General features: G+C 49.5%; 4 protein-coding genes across 6 annotated transcripts in view; 1 reads left to right on the top strand and 3 right to left on the bottom strand.

Annotated features, from left to right (window-relative positions):
* Positions 1-1,644: 1,644 nt before the first annotated feature.
* TNFAIP1 (TNF alpha induced protein 1) lies at positions 1,645-8,411 on the bottom strand. 2 transcript variants are annotated; one of them, XM_058037726.1, is made up of 7 exons: positions 8,397-8,411; positions 6,732-7,211; positions 5,107-5,276; positions 4,376-4,465; positions 4,237-4,289; positions 3,450-3,645; positions 1,645-3,119 (listed from the first exon to the last, which is right to left on the bottom strand). In XM_058037726.1, the coding sequence occupies exons 2-7, from the start codon at positions 6,946-6,948 to the stop codon at positions 2,901-2,903; spliced, it is 945 nt and encodes a 314-aa protein (XP_057893709.1). In that variant the 5' UTR covers positions 6,949-7,211; positions 8,397-8,411; the 3' UTR covers positions 1,645-2,900. The 2 variants fall into 2 exon arrangements, with proteins under 2 accessions (XP_057893709.1, XP_057893710.1); XM_058037727.1 differs by lacking the exon at positions 8,397-8,411 and having other exon boundaries at positions 6,732-7,395.
* Positions 8,412-8,640: 229 nt separating this feature from the next.
* On the top strand, positions 8,641-10,577 carry IFT20 (intraflagellar transport 20). Its single transcript, XM_058037751.1, has 4 exons — positions 8,641-8,776; positions 8,977-9,062; positions 9,629-9,732; positions 10,163-10,577. The coding sequence occupies exons 1-4, from the start codon at positions 8,650-8,652 to the stop codon at positions 10,242-10,244; spliced, it is 399 nt and encodes a 132-aa protein (XP_057893734.1). The 5' UTR covers positions 8,641-8,649; the 3' UTR covers positions 10,245-10,577.
* Positions 10,578-11,247: 670 nt separating this feature from the next.
* TMEM97 (transmembrane protein 97) lies at positions 11,248-14,138 on the bottom strand. Its single transcript, XM_058037750.1, has 3 exons — positions 14,000-14,138; positions 12,724-12,868; positions 11,248-12,194 (listed from the first exon to the last, which is right to left on the bottom strand). The coding sequence occupies exons 1-3, from the start codon at positions 14,117-14,119 to the stop codon at positions 11,944-11,946; spliced, it is 516 nt and encodes a 171-aa protein (XP_057893733.1). The 5' UTR covers positions 14,120-14,138; the 3' UTR covers positions 11,248-11,943.
* A 644-nt stretch (positions 14,139-14,782) lies between these two features.
* Positions 14,783-20,891, bottom strand: part of NLK (nemo like kinase) — a 36,037-nt gene continuing 29,928 nt past the window's right edge. For both annotated transcript variants that reach the window (XM_058037752.1, XM_058037753.1), the window contains 4 exons: positions 18,804-18,890; positions 17,582-17,780; positions 16,937-17,030; positions 14,783-16,329 (listed from right to left, as the gene is read on the bottom strand). In XM_058037752.1, coding sequence (XP_057893735.1) covers positions 16,275-16,329; positions 16,937-17,030; positions 17,582-17,780; positions 18,804-18,890 — 435 coding nt within the window. In that variant the 3' untranslated portion in view covers positions 14,783-16,274. The remainder of the gene's footprint in view (positions 16,330-16,936; positions 17,031-17,581; positions 17,781-18,803; positions 18,891-20,891) is intronic.

Genomic DNA, 20,891 nt, shown 5'->3' with positions numbered 1-20,891 from the left:
GCATCACCCTGCTCCCTGCTGCTGCTTCTGCACTACACTGGCTGTAATCTTATGTTCTAGAATGTCTAGAACATTCCTGCCACAATAATTAATAGCCTTCAATCACGTAAAGAATGATTAAGGTGAGAATACAAAGCATGTGTTACATCTCAGCTCCAGTACTCGAAATGAGCAGAACCTGGTGGGACAGAGACTGGAGCAGGGCATGATTTGGGCAAGGCAGATTCAGTGACACCCGTGCTGGAGCAGCTCCAGACAAGCAGGACTCAGGAGAGCCCACAGTGAAAGGGAAAGGATATCTGCACGTATTTCAAACCTGAGCACAACTGCTGACAGTTCTTACTGATATTCCACATTCCACAAACACCCAGAAGATCCTTCACACTTGGTAAAAGATTCTCACAACCCAGATGGTTCTCAAAACTGTTTGCTTCCCAGGTTAATTAATCTAAATTCAAATCAGAAATTAATACTACTTGTTGGCTGTGGGAAATAGGGAAAGGAAAACCAAACCAAAACATGGGCTTTCCTCTGCTTATTACAGTGTAACAATTCACAAGTTGGGTCCATTTTGTTAATGAATCTGTGAGTACAGAAAGCCTCTGGAGTAGCACAGGGATCTGACACTCTCGTTCACACACTCCTTCCCACACCTGTCCTCCCCAGAAAAAATAAAAGCAAATATGACATTTTTCTGCTTATAACTTCATTTAAACACAGTTTTGCAAGGCTATCAGCATCACTTACTTACTCTGTTAACATTCACTATGATAGTAACAAGAAAAAATAATGTAAATCATTTGCCAAGAAACAGAAGTGCCGCGTGTTTTTTTTGAAATGGCATCAGCCTTTGTTACAAGACAGAAAAAGCACAAGATAATAACTTGAAGCTATTAAATGCAGCACAAAGACCCCATCACTGCAGCCTCTGCTGGTGGCTTCTAATTAAATAGCATCAGTGGAGGGAAAAATTTTTTAAAATCCACATCACACTCTAGCAGAATTAGAGAGAAATATCACAAAAATCTTTGTTGAAACTAAACCTCAACAGCTGTGTTTTCCCTGGCACAACAGAATAACCAGCTGGAAAACAAAAACTTACAGAAATAAGTATAAAAGAGATTGCTAGGATTATTAGAAATTTCAAGAGGCCTTTCACAAGAAGGCAGGTGCATCCCTGTGCAATGCTGCTTCCTGAATGGGAGGAGAATTAAGTGAATCCTGCCACGTGTAGAGGCAAGAAAATCCTAAGTCTGTTAGTGTTTTCTTACTAACCCACAATATTTTAATTTTCAAAAACCTAAATGAGTGCAAATAATTTTTTGCTCCCTCCCCTGCTTCCATTACTCCCAAACCATCTAGATCTCAATTCTCCTTTGGAACTCCCTGCAATAATTTGGGATCATTTTGTTGTCAGGGTTTTGCAGTAATTTTCTTTAAATCTTACAGGTGGATTTGGCACTGGTCAAAGCAGTTCAGGACTGACCATTGTGGAATCTGGAGCTTCGTGACCAGGAATGATATGGGAACACAAAGGCAGCTGTGGAATATATCCAAAGTATCCCTGGCTCCAGTGGGCAGCCAGCAGGAATTACCATGACAGTGGCAAAACTGCTACCTACATGACAGTGGCAAAACTGCTACCTACAGCTCAAACATACAAGCAAATGTTTAAAAGTACAACAATGGCTTTTCATACTGAACTTGAAACTGTTTCCAGAAAAATTCCAGAAATTTCCAAATTTTCAGAGCAGACTTGACCTCCACCTCCTGAAGTGCCCTGTAAATCAACACCCAGCCAAGCACTCAGAATAAAAGTGATTATTTCAGTTTAAAATCCAGTATAAGCCAACTCTCTGCTATGCCCAAAGCCTCTCACAGTTCCATGCTAGAACAATATTTTCACAGCTGTTTTTCTTCTTCAACTTCTACCCTCTAGAAGGGATTCAGGACACAGAACTTGAAGTCACATGTTCTAGCCTTAGAAAACACTGTTTAGCCTGTACTTCTCCAGCCACTGCAATTTCTTCCCTGCTGCTTGAGAAATTTAACATCAAATAGCACTTTTAGGCCACAGGAGGAATGTAAAAGCAATTCCCCAGATTGCCCTTGTTTATATAAACAGGATTTCACAGTGACAAGCTTCAACCAGGGCAACAGTGCCACAATCTGCTCAGGTTTGCTTACTTCAGGTTTCTTCCCTCACCATACCCATTTCCCCCTCTCCCAGGACAAGTCACTACCTACACATTTACATCTTCAGAGACTTCCACTTTTCACATGGAGAGGCTGATGACTTGATTCTCACCACTTTGGAAGAGCTTGCCTAGGAATCAACGAGTTTTAAAGACACCATCCTGGAACACAAACCTTTGCAGGTGTTCTGGGGACAGGCCTGGGAGAGCACAGGTGCAGCTGACTGGCCAGCCAAACGTTTCTGCGGGGGGTCATCCCATGTAGGGTCTGCCAAGAGCAGCCACATTCAAGTTCTCTCTTCAGTATCTTGATTTAATAACTGCAAGTTCCATTGTACAAGGCCCTGGAAGGGGAGCTGTCTGGAAAGAGCTTTTCAAACCGCCCAACCTCACTCAGGAAGAGCAGTGCTGCTCACGGCAAGGGGGAAACTGGCAAATCGTTAGCTAGGAAAGAGCAACCACAAACCGAGAACCAGCATTCCACATCCCCCTCCCAGCAGGAGGAGGGGCCAGCCTGCAGGTACGGCACAAGGTGCACAACTCACACCTCAGTTCTGCAAGGCCTTGGCCTTCAGTGCTGCTCTGTGCACACAAATCCCCGCTGCCTTTCCAGGGGCCGAGGCGCCCCGTGAAGATGGCTGTCCAGGGATGCCCCTCCTGCCCAGGGACAGGAGGGGAGCTGCAGCTGCCGCAGGCCCAGCCCAGCTAGTGGCCGAGCTGGCGGTCGTCGTAGGTGCTGTACCTCTTGACGTGGATGCGGCGCACGCGCTCGCGCAGCTCCAGCCCCTCCTCATCCTCGCTGTGCGAGGCCTGGCTGCGGCTGCGGCTCGTGGCCTCCAGCAGGGAGTTGTCTGGGACCCGGGGTGTCTCGTACAGCAGGACATTCAGGGTCTCCTCATAGATCCGTGCCTCAGGGAACTCAACCTGCAAAACACAGCACGTGTCCTGTTCCTCAGCCATGCAGGGTAACAACTGCAACACACACCCACACGTGAGCCACAAACCCACACATCATAAAGAGTAAAAAATTTGTGATGGAGGGTTACTCCCACCAGGTCACCTCCCTCACCTTATCTTTTAGATTGCTCTAGAAGGGAATACAGTCTCTCTAATTCTTAACATTGGACCCTGCTAACCTCAGCTGCACCACTGCAAATTCAAAGTTAACTCCTGAAGTGAGAGAAGCTCTGCAGACTCCTGAAGCTAATCAGGACCGTTTGCAACCCGCAGCACGGGCAGGTGAAGCTCCATTACCTTGGTTTGCTTCTTCTCGGTGGCGTAGACGATGGAGGTGCAGCACACCTCGGCCAGCTTGCGGCCCTGCCCGTAGAAGGACCAGCAGCAGATCTCGTCCCCGATCACGTCCTTGATGAACAGCACTCTGCCGTTGAACCGCAGGGACAGCTTGTCAAACAGCTCGATGTTCTTCAGCAAGTTGTCATCAGAGTTACTGAAACACAGCAACAAAAGCAGGAACAGGGCTTTTCAAGCAGCCATCTCTGCCTGTTCCGCCAGCTTTCAGCACTGATCCAACTGCAGAATACAAATCAGTAGTGACTCACTGCCGCATGCTGCCAAGAAAAGAGGGGTAATAGCCCATTTCAGATACAAATACACTGCTCTGACCCCACGAGCAAACACACCAGCCTTTAGAGGTCAACTTAAACAATTAATAAGGACAGCACAATGTCCCAAAGCATTACATGAACTATCCATGCTCGAGATGATCAAACCCCACTTCACTGAAGTTCTCTGGCTTGATGACAGCAGAAGTCCAGAGTCAATGTGTCCTGGAAAGCCATGTGCTCTGCATGCTGCACAGCACAGACACACTGCCAGAATGAATACATTATTTTTTTTTAAAAAAGTTTTATTGTCAGACATGCAATGTAAGGCCCTACTTACTTTTCAAACCAAGATAGTTGTCAAAACCCAAAACAAACCAAAAGAAGTGAAGTTAGATCATTCATCATCATCTTCCACTCCCACAGTCAAAAAGCAACTTTTCCACTAAAGTGAGGGGAAAAAAGAAGGGACATACCTGGTGTAGGAGTATTTATTGTTGCTTCTATTATACAGCAGTTTAACAACAGGCTGTTGGGAGTGAGAGAAAAGAAGAAAAGGTAAGTTCTGTGTTTCAATACATTTAGAATAAATCCACAGTTGAAAAGAGCAGTTACTTTCATTGATGACTCTATCAGTCTCTCCTCTTCTTTTGGAGAGGTGATAATAGGGATGCTGCAGACAGGTTCATACAAGTCTTTCTTGTCCTGTTTTAATGAAAGAAGAAAGAGAGGAAATAAGAAAGGAATGCTAAAGCTGATGTTGCTGCTGCTGCCTCCTTCAGCCCCTCCAGCCATGTTTCCAAAGGCTGTGATGCACAGGAAAAGAGCTGGGTTGCTACAGCAACCACCCAGCTTACCTTGATCTGCAACCCAGAATCACAGCACAGATTTCCCATCCCCGGAAGGCAGCAGTAATTGAAATACTGGGGTGCAGGTGGATGTCCTCAGCTATAGCCAGGACAAGGTCCAGTCATACTTGGTTTAAGTAGGTTTAATATTACATCCTTTCTTGAAGAAAAGGATAGAAGGAGTCTGCAGTAGTTTTAATCAACTCAAACCACTGCACAGATGAGCATCAGCCACTGTGGACTGAGCACGTGGCAGAACAGGATGTCACCAACACGAGCCAGCCCTCAGGGACACAGAGCACAACCCAAGTGTGGGCAGGACAGGCCGTGTCCCCAGATCCCTCACCACCTGTTTACTAACTCATATTTTAAAAATGCCTTGCACATCTCAGACTTGGTGCCATTTCTAAGGCCATGAGATAATCTCTCAAGTTGTCTTAAGTAAATTTTATAAGCAAAACACCCGTGAAACACTTCACAGGATACTTCTGTTCTTACCTGCAGGGCTGCCTGGCACATGTCCACTAAGCCCTGGATAAGATAGTATTTGGCTTCTGCCATCAAGGCTTTGATCTCCTGCCTGTGTTTTGGAAGTGCAATTGTGTCATCTCTGAGATAGTTTAAAATTGTTCCAAAGTGCTTCCCACAACGGTCTATAAGGATCCAGCCTGAAAAAGAGCCAACACATTTCAGCCACCTCAACACAAGAGGCAAGGAAAAGCTCCCTGGAGAGGTTAAACAACACTGAGGTTTCCTGACACTGCTCAGGATGCTTCTCCCATTTCACCCAGTGGAAGTCCCTACTGCCTTTGAGCAAACTGAAGCTGCTTCCAGAACAGAACCTGACAGTGGAGCCCCTTGAATATTGCCCAGATGTTCCCACTGCTTTCCAGCACCCCAAAAGCACAGCCCCAAGCTAAAAACACTCAGCTTCCAGCACAATGCACTGAGATTGCTGCAGGAACCCAACTGCAGGGCTACACTGTGATGCTGGGCAGTCAGAAACCTCTGAGAGCCAAGGAAGGACTAGAAGACAGAATTCACTATTGAGTGCAACAAGTAGATATGGATAATTTCTATGGCCTAATAAGGAGCATTTGGCAATTCTCCAAACACATCTGCTGCTGCTGTTTGGAGTTCAAAAGACAGAGAAATGTTCTGAAGATGCTAAAAGGCAGATCGGCCCAGAAAACCCAGTGTGGGGGAAAAGCTGTTCTAGTCCTCAAAAAGGGGCAAAGAATAGGACAGACAGATCAGGAGGAAGCACAGAAGGGATGAAGCAGAGGAAACAGTAGCAAATGGACAAATTCTTGCAATTTTACAAAATCCCTGAAGTCACATTCCCTAAGGAAACAGGATGTCTGATTGCTGCCAAACAATAGCAGTGTAGGATGCACGCACACACAAGGCTTAGTACGGTGCCAAACCCTTTCCCATAACGTGGAAGGCAGGAAAAAAGTGTTATTTTGGAATCTAGGCAGAGAAAACAACCTAGGAAAGTAAGCTAAACCCCTGCTGGACTCTCCAGCTGGAGCTATCAGAACATGACTCTCATTTTCCATCCAGGCTGAGGCTCTTACACAAAATTGCGTGTTCTGCCCTTTATAATGTATCAGGGATTTAAAATATCCTGTGTCCAGCTGGAGGTGACACACTGCCTGACTGATCCCTAAATGCTGCCATGGCACCGTGAGCCACAACTGAAACATGCTGCTCAGGAAAAGGGAAAAAAAAAAAGATTTTTCAACAAAGCAAGGCAGGCTATTCTGAGCCTCAAAGCTGAAAACCGTACGTCCCTCCTTACGTGGATGGTTTGAATGATGCCACTGCTTGATGTGACAGAAATGAAAACCCACAGACTGTCTGTTCAGTCTTTACACCAACACCAAGCTGCTCACCAGCACGAGGGCAGGAAAGAGGACCAGTCCTTCCCCAGTTCTTTTGAGTAACAAAACCAGGTATTTCTATAAAGCCAAAGGATTGCTAGCACCAACAGGACTTGGCTGCCTAATGCTCCCAGTTATTTTTGGCATATATCATTCTCTACATCCTTAACGGAGTAAAACCACCACCAAACTCCTGCTGTTTTACAAAACTGTTAGCAATGAAAGCCACATCCTTACCTTCCTTGTCGGTGAGCACCTCCATCCTGCCGCTGAACATGGCCTTGAGCATGGTGTCGTGCCTGGTGAGCACCTGCACCGTGGTGTAGTACAGGGAGCCCCCGACGTTGAGCCGCACGTACTTGTTGCCCAGGCTGCCGCCCTTGAGCGCGCCGGCCTTGGGCTTGTGTCCGGCGGCCGGGCACAGGGCGCTGCCCAGGCACGTGTCCCCCGACATGGCCTTCTGCAGGTAGATGACCACCCTGCAGCGCGTGGGCCGGGCCGGCCCCGCCGTGGTGCCGCCCTCACGCCTCAGCCCGCCAGGACGGCGGGGCAGGGGCCGGCATCACCCAGGGCTCAGCACGGTGAGGGGCCAGCACGGCGTGGGGTCAGTGGTCACCACAACGAGGGGTCAGCAGTTACCACGGCGAGGGGTCAGCACACGGAGTGTGGTCAGCACGGAGCCCCACGGCCACTCCACACACAGACGAGGATGTCACTCTGCGGAAGAGACACTTCCTAAGGACACGACTACGCACATCCTGACAAAACACGATTCAGCCATTTTTCAGACAATTGATGCCGCCTGTGCTGTGTCACACTTCTGAGGCACGTGAAACTCTCCCGACTTCCTGTTGTTGTATCTCCAGCCAACACTGCAAACACCACACGGCAGGAGGGCCCGGCTCAGCTCCCCCTCGGCCTCCCAACAGAGCCCAACTCTCTCTGAGCCCAGCTGAAATGCCCTGAAGAGCCTCCTGCCCCTGCATCCCCCTGAGCGGGGCTTGTTGATGTTGGTTTGACTTTGAACTGGAGACACAAATGTCTCTTCAAATGCCTCAACACTGAAAAGATGGATCACAAGGTTCTATTTTCTGGTAACTCCTTTCATTCAAAACTCTCCTGCGTCCATCCTGGAGCCCCGACCAGTGAACGTAGCTCTAATTTGAAAAGAAAATAAACACAACTCCCCACCACGTACACCACTGTTTGTCACTGATGTCCTGCCTTGCTTTAAACCCTCAAAATCCCCTTTTTAGAACAGTGGCATGTTTATGACAGCAGCCAGACCGAACCCGTGAGGAGACAGGAATCCAGCCTGTCCGACCGAGCTCCTCAGAAGGGTAAGCGGTCAGTTCCGTCCCCCCAGGCAGTTTCTCACTGCTCTGACCAAGAACGAAGCTAAACACGGGCAAAGAAGCTAAACCCCCTGCCCCGCCAGCACAGGCAGGAGCCAGCACAACTCCTGCAGGTGGCCACGGAGGAGCTGTGAGGCCTCTGTAAACTGCCAGAGATCTCTAATTACCCCTTTTGACACGACCAAAAGCTCCCCACATCCCTTCCCGTCCCTTCCTGCCCCGCGTGGGAGGCAGGACGGGCTGCGGAACAATGGCCCCGCAACGGGACCCGCCCCGGCCCAGCACGGCCGGAAAGGAGGGACCCGAACGGCCCGGTGGGAGCCGGGGGAACCCTAGGGTACCGGTGCAGAACGGGAGCCGGCCCCGCGCGGGTCACACCGAGCGGCCCGCGGGCCCTGCCCGGCCCTGCCGCGGGCCCGCTCCGCCCGAGCCCCCCGGGACAGGCTCCGTCCGCCCCGGCCGCGGGGGAAGCGAACAGAGGCGGCCCGGCCCGGCCCGGCCCGGCCCCGCTCACGGCCCCGCGCACCGCCCGGCCTCTCTCACTCACCCGCCGCCGCCGCCGCCGCCGCCGCCGCCGCCGCCGCCGCCGCCGCCGCCGCCGCCGCCCCTCACCCCCGGCCCGCCCCGGGAGCCGCCGGCCCGGAAGAGTTTCCCCGGCTCCCGGCGGGCGCAGCGCTGGCGGAGGCGGGGCCGGGCCGGGCGGTGCCGGAGGAGCCCGAGCCCGGCAGTGCCGGCTGAGGCCCCGCTCCGTTCCGCTCCGTTTGGCTCGGCTCGGCTCGGCTCGGCTCGCTGCCCCGGCCATGGCGCAGGCGGCGCTGGGCGCGGCGGGGCTGCACTTTGACGAGCTGAACAAGCTGCGGGTGCTGGAGCCCGAGGTGGCGGCGCAGACGGCGCAGCTCCGCGAGCAGTGCCGGGCCTTCGTGGACAGTGAGTGCCGCGCCGGGCCGGGCCGGGCACCTCAGGCCTTCTCTCGCCCCTTTCATCTGATCCCGCCCGAGTCCTAAAACCTTCCTGTTTACTGTAAACCCTAAACGTACAGCTTCGTCTAAAAACTGTACGGCAAAGCAGGAGCGGTCGATCTTTTTAGGGAAGTTGTGAATATCACTTGACAATTTTTTCCTTTACAGAAACAGCAGAATTTCAGAACATAGTGGGCAGCTTGATTGAGCTCGTTGACCAACTGGCCAAAGCTGTAGAAAGTGAGAAGATGAAGGTACTGTGCAGTAAATTCCTCGCTTCTCGTGTGCACTGTCCTGTGTGGGGCCTCTCTGTCCCTCCCTCCCTTTACAGCAGAAGCAAGGATTTTCTGTCAGTATTCTGCTGGCATTCCTCTGGGATTAACTGGGCCTTTAAAATTTATATCAATGATAATATTAATCAATAGTAATGAATTAATGAAACTTATGACAGTGTCATATTGCTCACACATGAACCAGTCCCGCTCTCCCTGCTTGTCTGTATTTCTGCACAGAAACAGAACGTGTGCTTTTTAATCACTCCATCTTGGTAGAATTTGTCCTGCAGAGGCAGGAGAGGCCTCTGGTAGCCTGAGCTTGTCAGGCTGTAGGGCCAGTGCCCAGTTTGTGTATCCAGAGGAGTCGCTGACTTTGTTCCTCGAGTTTGGGGAACACCAAACTACCACCCACCCCTCAGGAGCACAGCATCACCCTCTGGTATTGCTGGCATGGCTGAAATGCCTCACAGTCCACCTGCTGGGAGGGAAAGGGGCTAAAGGAGCGAACCAAAACCCCTCCACACATCCCTGCCCTGTCCTGCCAGGCCATCGGGGCACGGAACCTGCTGAAGTCGATTGCAAAGCAGAGAGAGGCTCAGGAGCAGCAGCTCCAGGCTTTGATAGCAGAGAAGAAGATGCAGCTGGAAAGGTGAGTTTTGTGTTCAGTGCTCTGGGGTGTTGTGCAGGCTGGGAAGGCTCAGGGTGGACACAGGGCTGTCTGCCTGTGCTGTGGGACCCTGGGCTGGTTCAGACAGCCCCACCTGCATCAAAGGTGTGTCCTGGCCGGAGCACATGGGAACAATGCCACAGGCCTGGAGTTACCTTCAGGCCCTGCAGTGACCCAGAGAAGGTTCATCCCTGAGGGCTTCAGGGCTGAACAGAGGCAGCACGGGCTGGGGCGGTGCAGAACTCTGAGAGCTGCATCAGGCCTCGTGTCTGGCTGATAAAGAGCTGTGTGTGTGACTCAGGCACCTGCTGCTTGCAGGTGACTCACACGGGCAGCCCAGCTCCCCTCCCAGCTCCCAGGGCTGCCCTGACCCCCTCACACGGGGTCCTGGACCCTCTGTTTTGTCTCGCAGGTACCGGATCGAGTACGAGACCCTCTGCAAAATCGAAGCGGACCAGAACGAATTCATCGACCAGTTCATCTTCCAGAAATAGAGGATTTTAAGATAAAAACCAGCTCACATGGAAACTTGACCATTCCAGAATCTTGAGAATTTCAGAAATATGCAATTTCCACTGTGCAGGAGTGCAGATGGTTTGCACAATGGAGGGGCTGTGCCTCGGCTTGAGTGTACCATGGCAATAAGAAGGGCTGACAGCTCACAGCTGCACAGACTGTTCTGGCCTTTGATTTTATACCAGTTTTGTACAGTCAGTAGTTCTAATTCAAATTCCAGTTGAATTACTGCTACTGGTGCTTTGTTGTGTCGCTTTTTGAAGTCTACAGCTCTTTCATAGAAATCAGAAAATAAATTATTGTTCTCAGACTGTCTGGCTGTACCAGAATTAGTTGCTCCTCCTCTGTTATTTTTCAATGTAAAGGTTTACACACAAGCAGCAGTATTGAATCTATATCTGCCTGTTACTTTTTCTATAGAATTATTAAAAAAAGACAGAAATGTATGATTTCCAGAATGGACCAATTACAGATACAAAAAAGCAGAAACTACATGAGAATTTAGAACTTTGAACTGTTCCTGAGGAATGTCCATTCAGGACTGTCATGAGAGCTGAATCCTTTTATGGGCATTATTAGGATGGAACACCAGACTGATGAGGGAAACCATTCTGAGTGTCAGTGACACCAGGAGTGCACAAACTGTAAACTACAAACCCAAGTGTGAACTCAAGCCTCGTGTTGGAAGTGCAAACAGATGCATTTTGTGTATGCCTGCAGCACTTCAGTATGGAAATGCTGCACTTTCCAAAGCCTGGGGAAGGCTTTAACTTCACACAGTTAATAAAATGTGCCAGCAGTGCCCGAGCAGCTTCACGAGCTCATCACCTCACCAGGCTCCAGATGAAAACCAACCCCAACCACAGAACTTCTACCTGTAGTTGTAACTTACACATGGATTTACTCTGTGAACTCTCCACCATCTCGTGGTCACTGCAGGTTCCTTCAGCCATTCCTTGAAGAAGACTGAATGCAGTTTAATGCGTTTAGTTATTTATTTCCATACCTGAAGTGATTTTAGGGAAGAAAGAAATTTCCAACTCCTTGGTTACAATTCCTGAAGTACTTCAGAATCCTCTGGGCAGTACTCCTGGTTGTCAAGGGTAACTTTAAGCATTCATGAATCCAGATTTTGGCACATTTATCATTGATCAGACATTTATAATTAATCAAAATGAAGCAGAGCAAAGGCAGTGGAAATTTTAAAGGAAGGGGCAAGGAAGTTAAGAATCATTATATGATTTGGAATGCTTCAAAAGAACAGCTTTGCAAATCTGTGTGTAATGGGTTGGGGATTCTTCAGAATATGTGGTTGGAAGACAGATTTCCTACTTGAGTGGTTTCCAAACAGTCATTTTGGGAAAAGGGACCTTGGAAGAACAGTATCAGCTGCAGGGTGTGAGTGTGTGTGTATGTCCCCTCACAGAGTTACACATCAAAGGGTTAAAAGACCATTTTCCTGGGAGACAGGCCTTGCACAGACCTGACCCCAGGCTGGCCCAGGCCCCTGCCAGAGCTGTGTGTGGTCAAAGCAGGGCTGTGCACTCCACCCAATTCCATTTTTCCTTGCAGCAGCCAGTGCAGCCAACACGAGGGAGATGTTTGTCCCAGAGGACTCCGCCAGCGCAGGGTCGGAACCAGGTGCAGCACAGGTGTGTGTACGACCTCCAGAGCCAGCTACTTCCTTTTCCTCTTCTCCACGTGTTTGTAGTGGGGGTTGCAGAGCATGGTGAACAGCAGCAGCAGTGGGATCAGCAGGTAGGGCAGGTAGATGGAGAGCAGCGCCAGGCGCTCGCGCAGCGTCTGAGGCCCCGCGTGCTCCGCCTTGGAGAAGTCGTGGAACAGGATGTGGGCCAGGATGGCAAACAGAGTGGTGGCCACGTGGGTGGAGTAGATAATGGCAGGAGTCCTGATCCATCTGCAGCCACCTGTACAGAAGCAAAAAGGAAACAATATTTAAGTATTTTGAAACACCCAGAATTCCGAGTGACAGAACACTGACTGCTGCCTCTCTGCCAGGGTAAGCCATCGCTCAGATGGAATAGGGAGCAGAAAAAACCCTCAGTACTAGTAGGAACCAAGGAAATTTCTCTCCCCTGATGGCAATTTAGAACAAAGGGGTGATCCTGAAAGATCTAAAGTAACAAAATGAGTACACAGGCTTGACCCAGACCTTTAGCTGGCCTGGAAATTACCCAGATGTCAAATGCTGATGGTGGTTACACAAATGGCTGCACTGCACAAGGACCTGTAGTTGCAAGGTTTTGTTTATGACAAACTTTATTCTGTGCTGCTTTCTTCGGTAGAACACTCATGTGGGCCCTGGCAGCCCAGCCCTCCACAGTAACTCCCTCAAACCCCCTAATCATGATACAGAAACATTCTCTGCTGCACAGCAGCAGCTGTCCTGCAGAAATGCCCCCAGGACATGCCCTCGATCACCCTGTTTCCCCCCACCTTTCAGGAAGGCGTAGGCAGCGATGGGGAAGAAGGGCAGCTGGAGAAAGGCTTCGCAGTAGATGAATGCCTTGAACCACTCTGGGGGCTGCAGCATCAGGGGGTCCCTGAAGGAAGTTGCATACTGCTGCAACAGGTCTGTCAGCTGAAAAAACCCAAAACGACAGTCAGTCACTGAGCATCCACCAGAGCAGGGCAGAGCTTGTGGTTCTCTATGGGATGAAGCCACCAGGCTGTGAGCCCCTGGTCCTGAGCAAGGCTGCTGCAGGGGAACAGCTTAGCACCAGGATTTGGAGTCAGGCAGTTGCAATTAGTTTCTGACAGAAATGTAAACTCCAGCATGGCTTTACGCTGGACTTTGAACAGAGAGATATGCATTGAGATCTGCTGGTTAACTATTAATTGGAAATGGTTCCTATACTGGAGTAATCCTACTGGCAGTTCCGATGGCAACAACCAAGTCACCAGCTGTAAAACTCAAGCAGGAGGTGACACCCTGATGATGAGGGCTGAACTAATCATCTGCCATCCAACCGTTATTTTAATTGATTTTATGATATTGTCTTCTATGATTTTGTTCAAAACCCAGCAAGCCAGAGATTTTTACGAATAAATTAGTAAATTTGGCATGCCTGCTCCTGCAGCAGCAACAACTCCCTGTTGCATTTTTGGCAGGAATTTGAGGAAAGCCCGGGATCGGAGAATGCCCGGGCCCGCAGGAGCCACGTCCGGGGCACGTGGCGCGGGCCCCGCGCTGCCGCAGCCTCCGGGCGCCGGTGCCGAGCGCGACAGCGAGGGGACAGCGGGGCCATGGCCACGGAAAGGATGTCCACGGGCAGCGGTGGAACAGCCACAGCCCGCTCTGGGCACAGCAACATCCCCACCGCCCGTTCCGGGGCGAGCAGTGACCTGCACCAGTTCCCCGGGGCCTCCGGGGGACACGGAGCGGCCGCCACATCCCCGCCACAGCTCTCGGCAGCAGCACCGGCCAGAGCCGCGGGACGCGCGGGCCGAGCATCCCTCTCCCGTTCTCATGCCCGCTCCCCTTCCCGCTCCTCCCCAATGAATGACCCGGCTGTGACTCATCCCGTGGCACCAGCACCGCTTCTCTCCCAGACGCTCCCTCACACGCTCGCTGCAGTTTCTCTCCCCCTCTCCCCCCCCGATGTCTCCACACACGAGATTCGGCGCAGGCCGCCCCCGGCCCCATCCAACCGGCGGGTGCCCCTCACGCATCGGCGGAACGAGCCCCAGCCCGACCCCCGGCCCCACTCACGGCCCGCGGCGCGATCCCGGCGGGCAGCAGCGGCTGCAGGTCGATGAGCGCCGTGATCGGGATGTGCGAGATAAAATAGAGGGCGAAGAGCCGCTCCCGCCACCGCGGAGCCGCCGCCATCGCCGCGCTGGCCCCGCCCCCCGCGCAGGCCCCGCCCCGCCGCGCCCGGCGGCGGCCACGTCCCGCGGCACGGCCCCGCCCCCGACCACACCCTGCCCTGCCCCCGCCCAGCGGCCACACCCTGCCCTGGCCACGCCCCGTTCCCCGTTCTTTCCCCTTTCCCCGTTCTTTCCCCGTTCTTTTCCCCCTTTCCCCCTTTCCTCCGGGTGTCGGCAGCCGCGCCCCCGCCAGCCCGGCTCTTGTCCCCCCTGGTCCCGCACCTCGGCCCCGCCGTTCCTCCCCCGCACGCGTGGACGCGGAGCTCCAGAGCCCAGGGGTGCCCGCGTCCCGTGACAGCCCGGCCCGAGCGCAGGGCTCCGGTTCCGCCGGCCCGGTGACAGCCACGGCTGCAGGAGCCGCCCGGAGCCGCGAGCGGAGCCGGGAGCGGCACCTCCGCCCGCTTACATCCCAGAGGAGAGCGGGACGGGACACAGCGGGCAGGGAAGAATGACACCACCGCCGCATTTTCAAATGTCACATTTAATGTTTTCACCACTGTACTCCAAATCTACATTTTACAAAGTGACCAGCAAGTGTGCCACATTAACTGACCAACCTCTGAGATTTTACCTTTCATACCAGTGTCTTCTGGGGCTCGATAATTAAACACGTTTTTCATTCAAGTGAATTGAAATGCTTCAGTTGGTTTTATTTCTAGGAGCCTCATAAAAAACAAAGATATTGCACCATCTTTGTTCAGTTATTCAATGTTTGTCTCTTTCACAGCAAATAATTACTTCATTGAAGTTAAAACTTCCAAACATAACTTACTAATAGTCTCCAATTCCAGCTCAGATCACTCTTGTTGAAAATACTCTGCTAAATACAGATAACTTACAATAACTTTAACAGTTAATTGTCCATAACAAACACCATGGTTTCTCTCCAGACCAAGGCTCAAATTTTAAGACGACCTTTTAGTATTCCTTTGTACAGGTGAAAAACAGTCTTCAATTTTCTAGTCTTGTTTTAAATATAAAAGTTGGAAGGGACATTCAAGTTTCAAGTCTCCACACTAAACTTAAAAAAAAAAAAAATCATGTGGAGGTAAACAAACCAAGTTGTATACTCCAGGAGGTAGAGGCCTTCAATTTGTGTTCATATATACATATGCACAGAATTCAGTGTTCCAACAGAAAAAGAATTAGCCAAAAAGTAATAAAAGTTATTTACTACTGTGACATTTCAAGACTTCCACAGCTCTGCCTAAAGACACGAACACAATTAACAGAATTCCCTATGTGCTTTTTTTTTGTCCTTTTCTTTTTTTTTTTTGTCTCAACTGTCCAGTGCAGGAAAAAGTTCTCACAAAATTTCACAGACCTAAAATGTGCAAGCTAGTTTCTCTCTATACAGCAATGATGTCAGGGATCTCTGAAATTAGCCCATAAATTGAATTATTTACACACATAGAAGATGCATGCTGGGGGGTTTTATGTAAGAAAGAGCAGAAAAACTTCTAATAAAAATAGATTAAATATATATATATATTTATACTGGGTAAGGAAACAGAGGTTTAGTCTCTCCTAGTCACAAACTCATTCTCTCTACTCACAACATTTGATTTTAGAACAGCACACATCACCATCACAGCTCTAGTGAGAAGCTATTTATAGGGTTGGGCATCAGGGGCTGTGGCCACTTCCCACGGCCACGGCCACCCAGAGGGACTTCATGATTGGTCGCAGTCAAGTTTTCTGTATTCCTTAGTTTTAGAAAACCCAAAATCTTCAGGAATGGCTCAATATCAAAATGTATGTCTATCTGTTTGTACAATCTCACTTCAATAAAAAAAAGGAAAAAAAAAGGAAAAAAAAAAAACCTCCCCGAATTTGGTTCAATTCTGTTTGTTCTGAGCTGAGCCATCACAGCTGCACTAGAATTCATAAAACACGTGCAACTCTGGGTAAAATATTTTCTTCTAAAAGCACAACCACTTTACAAGATTAAAAGTCTAGTACATTTCTAAGTATTATTCATATTGTACAAGTAGTGGTTGTTAATTTAAAACTTCATTAGTAAAATTACAGTACAAGCATGATTAACCTCCAGAATTGCAAATCCCAGGCTCCAGTGGAAAGCTACATTACATCTTCAGTAGTACGGGGCGCTCGGGTCACTCCCACACCAGCGGCGACGGCGGCATCTCGGAGGGCTGGGCGACCGTGGAGCTGCACGGACAGACGGACACACAGACACAGGGACACTGCTCAGTGCAGGGCCAGGGACAGGGACACTGCTCAGTGCAGGGACAGGGACACTGCTCAGTGCAGGGCCAGGGACACTGCCCACTGCTCAGTGCAGGGCCAGGGACACTGCCCACTGCTCAGTGCTCAGGGGGACAAAAGCTCCCGGGACCAAACCCCAAACCCAACCCAAGCCCGGGGGGATCAAACACCCCAGTACCAAACCCCTAACCCAAACCGAGCCTGACAACGGCCACCAGCACCCACAGCAAATATTCCTTTATCTGTGCATTTTCACCCCTCAGTCCCTCCTTGCAATGCCTTCACCCTGCAGCTCCACAACCCAAATTCAACTTGCCAACCTTCACAATTCCAGTTTCAGTCTGACTTCTGTTCTTTTGCACAAAATGTTACTTGGAAGTTTTGCATGTTTTACGTAAAATTCTAGAAGAATTCACAAATACAGTTCACAAGGGTTTTATCTATGGGCCCTTGCTATCTCAGGAACCAAAAACCTAAAACATTCTGGATGTGTGACTTCTGTACTACTAATAAATGGGAATTCATATCAGATGTGATTACATACAGTTACCTAATAAAGCTCTTAAAAGCAGCAGACTGAGGGTTGATGCAGAGAGGCACTCTGTTTCCTTTCTGCTGTTCCAAAATGAACTGATGAATTATTTCTGTACACAGGAGAAAAATACAAAACAACACAGCATTAACACTTCTGGCTTCAGTAAAATGCAATGTCAACTGGAGGGAAAGAGAACTTCCCTTATTGAGAGTACATTTTAGGGAGGATAGAAGAGCTGCAGCTTCCCTGAATCTGACCACTCAGCTTCAGCTCCAGGCTGCAGGACAGCTGTGGAGGTCACACCTCACAGCCCCAAACAGCCACAGACACCCAGCGACTTCCCCTTCCCCCAGAGCCCCCCTTCAGCAAAAGGATGAGGAACAGGGTGCCAGGGATGGGCACTGCTGAGATCTGAAACCCACAGACTTCTGCAGATCAGCTCATGCTTGTGCCACTGCCTTATCTCAGAACACTTACAATTCTGTTCTTTTGGTGAAAAGAAATTATTCCCAGTGTCTACTATGGAAAAATAACTAAAAGAAACCAGCACTGGGGTCACTGTGTGGATGCAGAGCACAAATCCCAACCCCATCCCAGCTCCATCCCATGTCCCTCCAGTGCAGGGGGACAAGTGCACGTGCAAGGTTAACTCCTGCTCACCTTTAACCTGCCGAACAGAACTGAGGTTCTTCTCAAAAGTGTCATCGAACTTGGGATTAGTGATGGGTTCAAAATCACTGGTATAAACTCTGCCAGTCGAAGTGGAGAAACAACACTTGCACATACAGGTGTGGTACCGCAACCGGCCCTCGTCCAGGTAGGGGTGAGCTAAGGCATCCTTAGCAGATATCCTTTTGGACTGCAGGGAAGGCAAGAGAGCAGGCGTGAGGTGAGGAGCTACTCATCACCTAATCCTCGGTGCTTAACAAACCCGCGGTGGTGTGGAAGGAGCTGCCACTAGAGGGGAGCTGAGGCTCACAAACCAGCCTGGGTGGCACCGACCTGGCTCAGCCACCACGGCAAGCGCTGAGCACACGGCTCTTAGGAACGTGCCTCTTGTTCAAAGGCTTTTTCTTCAGATAACCTTACAATTATGACTCCTGCAATAAATCAAAACAAGCTGGGAAAGACAGCATTCTAACTGTTGAGGGAGTCAGAAAGGAATTTTTGTTTTTTAAATGTGGAAGTTATAGTTTAACATTTCCATGGTTCTGCTCAGCAAAGCAATGTTAAGGTTTAAAAAAAATACACTCCAAAGGCAGTGCTTCTAAATGCTTCATCAACCCCCAGCCTCCTCCTTTGCACTGCAGTCACTCTGTTTCACATTTGCAATATTGGGGAGTTCTGTAGGAACGAAATAACGAAGATTATCAATTCCAATACCATATTTTCTTGTGACAATTCTCTAAAATGTCCCAAGAAACAAAATCCAAAATCCACAGCAGCACATTTTTATTAGAAAAACAGATGCTCAGTGGAAAAACGATCCTGTTCTGTGATTGGGGATGCAGGAGGAATTTTTTGTGTGTTGCAAGACCAGGAACACCCCCGTGTCCCTAATTAGAACTGCATCAAAGTAGCTGATGTTCTGCTACCTACACCCAGCTCGGAAAAGAGCATGAGTCATGCACAGCCTCATCCTTCCCACTGCCAGGCTTCCTTCCCAGGACCACTCAGTTTGAAACCTGAAACCCCCATTCCAGGGGGAATTGATCAGCCAATTATATGATATTTTTACTTTTTCATGGACCAGAAGTACTGCAATGCCATGTAGAAGGAAACCAGCTAAAGCAGTCCTTGACTTACAGCACTCAATTTAAGCACCAGACAACAAAAACCGTTCAAAGCAGAAGTATTAGAGGCGATTTTCAGTCCTACTTACTGGATCAAAGACCAACATCCTGCAAAGGAGATGAACTGCTTCATGTGTAGCTTGACTGGAGAGTGTATATAGGACAGGAAGGGATGGCTGTAGGGGGAATGGGAGGAAGAGAAGCACAGAGTGTCCTGTCAGATCCATCAGCAGGAGAGCCCTGTTCCCGCACGCGCTATTCCAGTCAGCAAGGACAAACTCCTTGTTACAGGGGACAAGTGGTCCCTAACGCTTTCCAGCATGACAATAATCACCACTGCAAAACCCAGCAACTGTAATAAAGGTCCAATTGATCACTGCTCCCCTTAGTTCAGGTGTAATTCCTGGAAAAACCTGCTTTTCTTTCTGTATTTTTCTCTACAGACACCACTCCCACCAGGGTTTGATTAACTCCATCATTTCCAGTAGTTCACTTGTCAATCTCAATCCCTCCCAAATTATGGATTACTTTGCTTTTCCTTGCCCAGGCGATCCACAGCTGACTGACAGTGACAGAAGGACTGTACTGGATGTCAGAGTTGCTGTAAATTTCCCAGAATAAATAAAACTACACCTCCAGAGTGACATCAGTCGAAGTTAACCCTGAAGTGCCACACAGAGCCCTGAGCACTCCCCAGCCTTGGTTTCTCAGGGCAGCCTATGGAATATAAAGCTGCAGTGTTTGGTAACTCTCCTCCTCCTGGCCTGCTCTCCCATAGCAGAGGGATCACAACAGGCAGGGGATGGACCCCACATGTTTTCCTTTGGGAAGGGGGTCAGCAGGGACAGGGACAGGGACAGCTCGCTCACCCTGGGGCTGCCAGGAACAAAATTCACTTGAACTTTTAAATACCAAACTGACAAAGTCTACAGAGTATGTAAATACCCATTTTGCCAGCACACAGTGGGGTAGGGGGGGTTTAATCAGAAACTTCTGGCATTAATCTATTTTTGCACAGAGCAGCAAAATGCCTCACCCCTCTCTCCCACTGCGCTCACCTACGGCGAGTAAAAATAGTCGGTGTGACAAAGCAATCGCCCGTTTCTAACTTGGGCTGCTCTCCCTGTTAGTCTAATTAGGAAACCAGCAACGTTTAACCACTTACAACCAGCAAAAGCTCCATTTCAGAATATGAAAAGCCAGAAATTTGCACTCAAACATGAAGTGTGCTTCAAGTTGAAAACAAAAATACAAATCATCACCTGGATGCTCTATATCCCCTGTCTCCAAGGTGCAATGAGCACACCAGCTCCCATGGCACTCCAGGGAGAATGAACATTGTTTTCCCCAACACACACAAAACTAACTCTTAAGAGTGTATTTCTTACAACTTTGTGGGTACAGGACATTAAATCTGTAGTGCAAACTTTTTATACCATTTCACCTCACTAGCTTTTTAGGATTCCCATCCTGTGGGTCATAAGACACCAGGTTTAGGAGTCGCAACTCTTCTAGCACATGACAGCAGAAAAATAAACTTAACTTAAAACTGGCAGAGAAAATGTGAAGGAAATCCTTCTGTTATTAATGCTCAAATTAAAAAATCCTGTCATGAAATGGAACAGCAACAACTTTATGTAGTGGATCCAAAGTGCCAGGGAGGCAGAACTCCCACATGTCAATAATAAAGCAGAATATACATGCAATGCTCATTTCTATGGTAACTACTATTGTAGTGAGCAGACGTGAGAAATTACTTCAACATGCAGAAAATAATGATGCAAACTTAACTACTGGAGCAAGTACAGGCCAATAATTTTGTTAATTTTGTTAGCAATCATAAAAATGACCCTATAGGAGAGCCACAGAGCCTCATCCCCGCACTAGAGATGCCTGCACAAGCATTTCTTTGTATCTGTTAACACTACATTGCATTTGCCCATTTTATTGCCCAGTCAGCACAATGACTCCATCCTGCCTTTTTCCTTTGGTTTGGTGTCTTTTTCCAAGCTAATTTTTACTCCAGTTGTGCAGAATGCTGTATCTCAGCTTTCAGCCTCCTGTTGGGCCTTCCTGAGCAGCTCAGGTGAGCAGGGACCCTCTGGGGTGGGGTGCTGGAGGTTCTGCCCCTGGCTCTGGGCAGGGAGTGGATTCCACCTCTAGCACTCCTGATCCCG

The sequence above is a fragment of the Melospiza georgiana genome, chromosome 19, assembly GCF_028018845.1.
Source record: "Melospiza georgiana isolate bMelGeo1 chromosome 19, bMelGeo1.pri, whole genome shotgun sequence".
Classification (NCBI taxonomy): Eukaryota; Metazoa; Chordata; class Aves; order Passeriformes; family Passerellidae; genus Melospiza; species Melospiza georgiana.
The sequence above is the reverse complement of the archived record's forward strand: the minus strand, read 5'-3'. Positions and strand labels throughout refer to the sequence as shown.

What these genes read in the sequence shown, in the direction of transcription:
- TNFAIP1 (XM_058037726.1), bottom strand. Translation starts at nt 6,948, where the DNA reads ATGTCGGGGGACACGTGCCTGGGCAGCGCCCTGTGCCCGGCCGCCGGA. An exon ending in GGTGCTCACCGACAAGGAAG is followed by an intron (nt 5,277 to 6,731) that starts GTAAGGATGTGG and finishes GCTCTTTTTCAG; the next exon opens with GCTGGATCCTTATAGACCGT. An exon ending in CCGAGAAGAAGCAAACCAAG is followed by an intron (nt 3,120 to 3,449) that starts GTAATGGAGCTT and finishes TGTGTTTTGCAG; the next exon opens with GTTGAGTTCCCTGAGGCACG.
- IFT20 (XM_058037751.1), top strand. Translation starts at nt 8,650, where the DNA reads ATGGCGCAGGCGGCGCTGGGCGCGGCGGGGCTGCACTTTGACGAGCTG. An exon ending in GTGCCGGGCCTTCGTGGACA is followed by an intron (nt 8,777 to 8,976) that starts GTGAGTGCCGCG and finishes TTTCCTTTACAG; the next exon opens with AAACAGCAGAATTTCAGAAC. An exon ending in TAGAAAGTGAGAAGATGAAG is followed by an intron (nt 9,063 to 9,628) that starts GTACTGTGCAGT and finishes CTGTCCTGCCAG; the next exon opens with GCCATCGGGGCACGGAACCT.
- TMEM97 (XM_058037750.1), bottom strand. Translation starts at nt 14,119, where the DNA reads ATGGCGGCGGCTCCGCGGTGGCGGGAGCGGCTCTTCGCCCTCTATTTT. An exon ending in CCGGGATCGCGCCGCGGGCC is followed by an intron (nt 12,869 to 13,999) that starts GTGAGTGGGGCC and finishes GGGTTTTTTCAG; the next exon opens with CTGACAGACCTGTTGCAGCA. An exon ending in TGCCTACGCCTTCCTGAAAG is followed by an intron (nt 12,195 to 12,723) that starts GTGGGGGGAAAC and finishes GCTTCTGTACAG; the next exon opens with GTGGCTGCAGATGGATCAGG.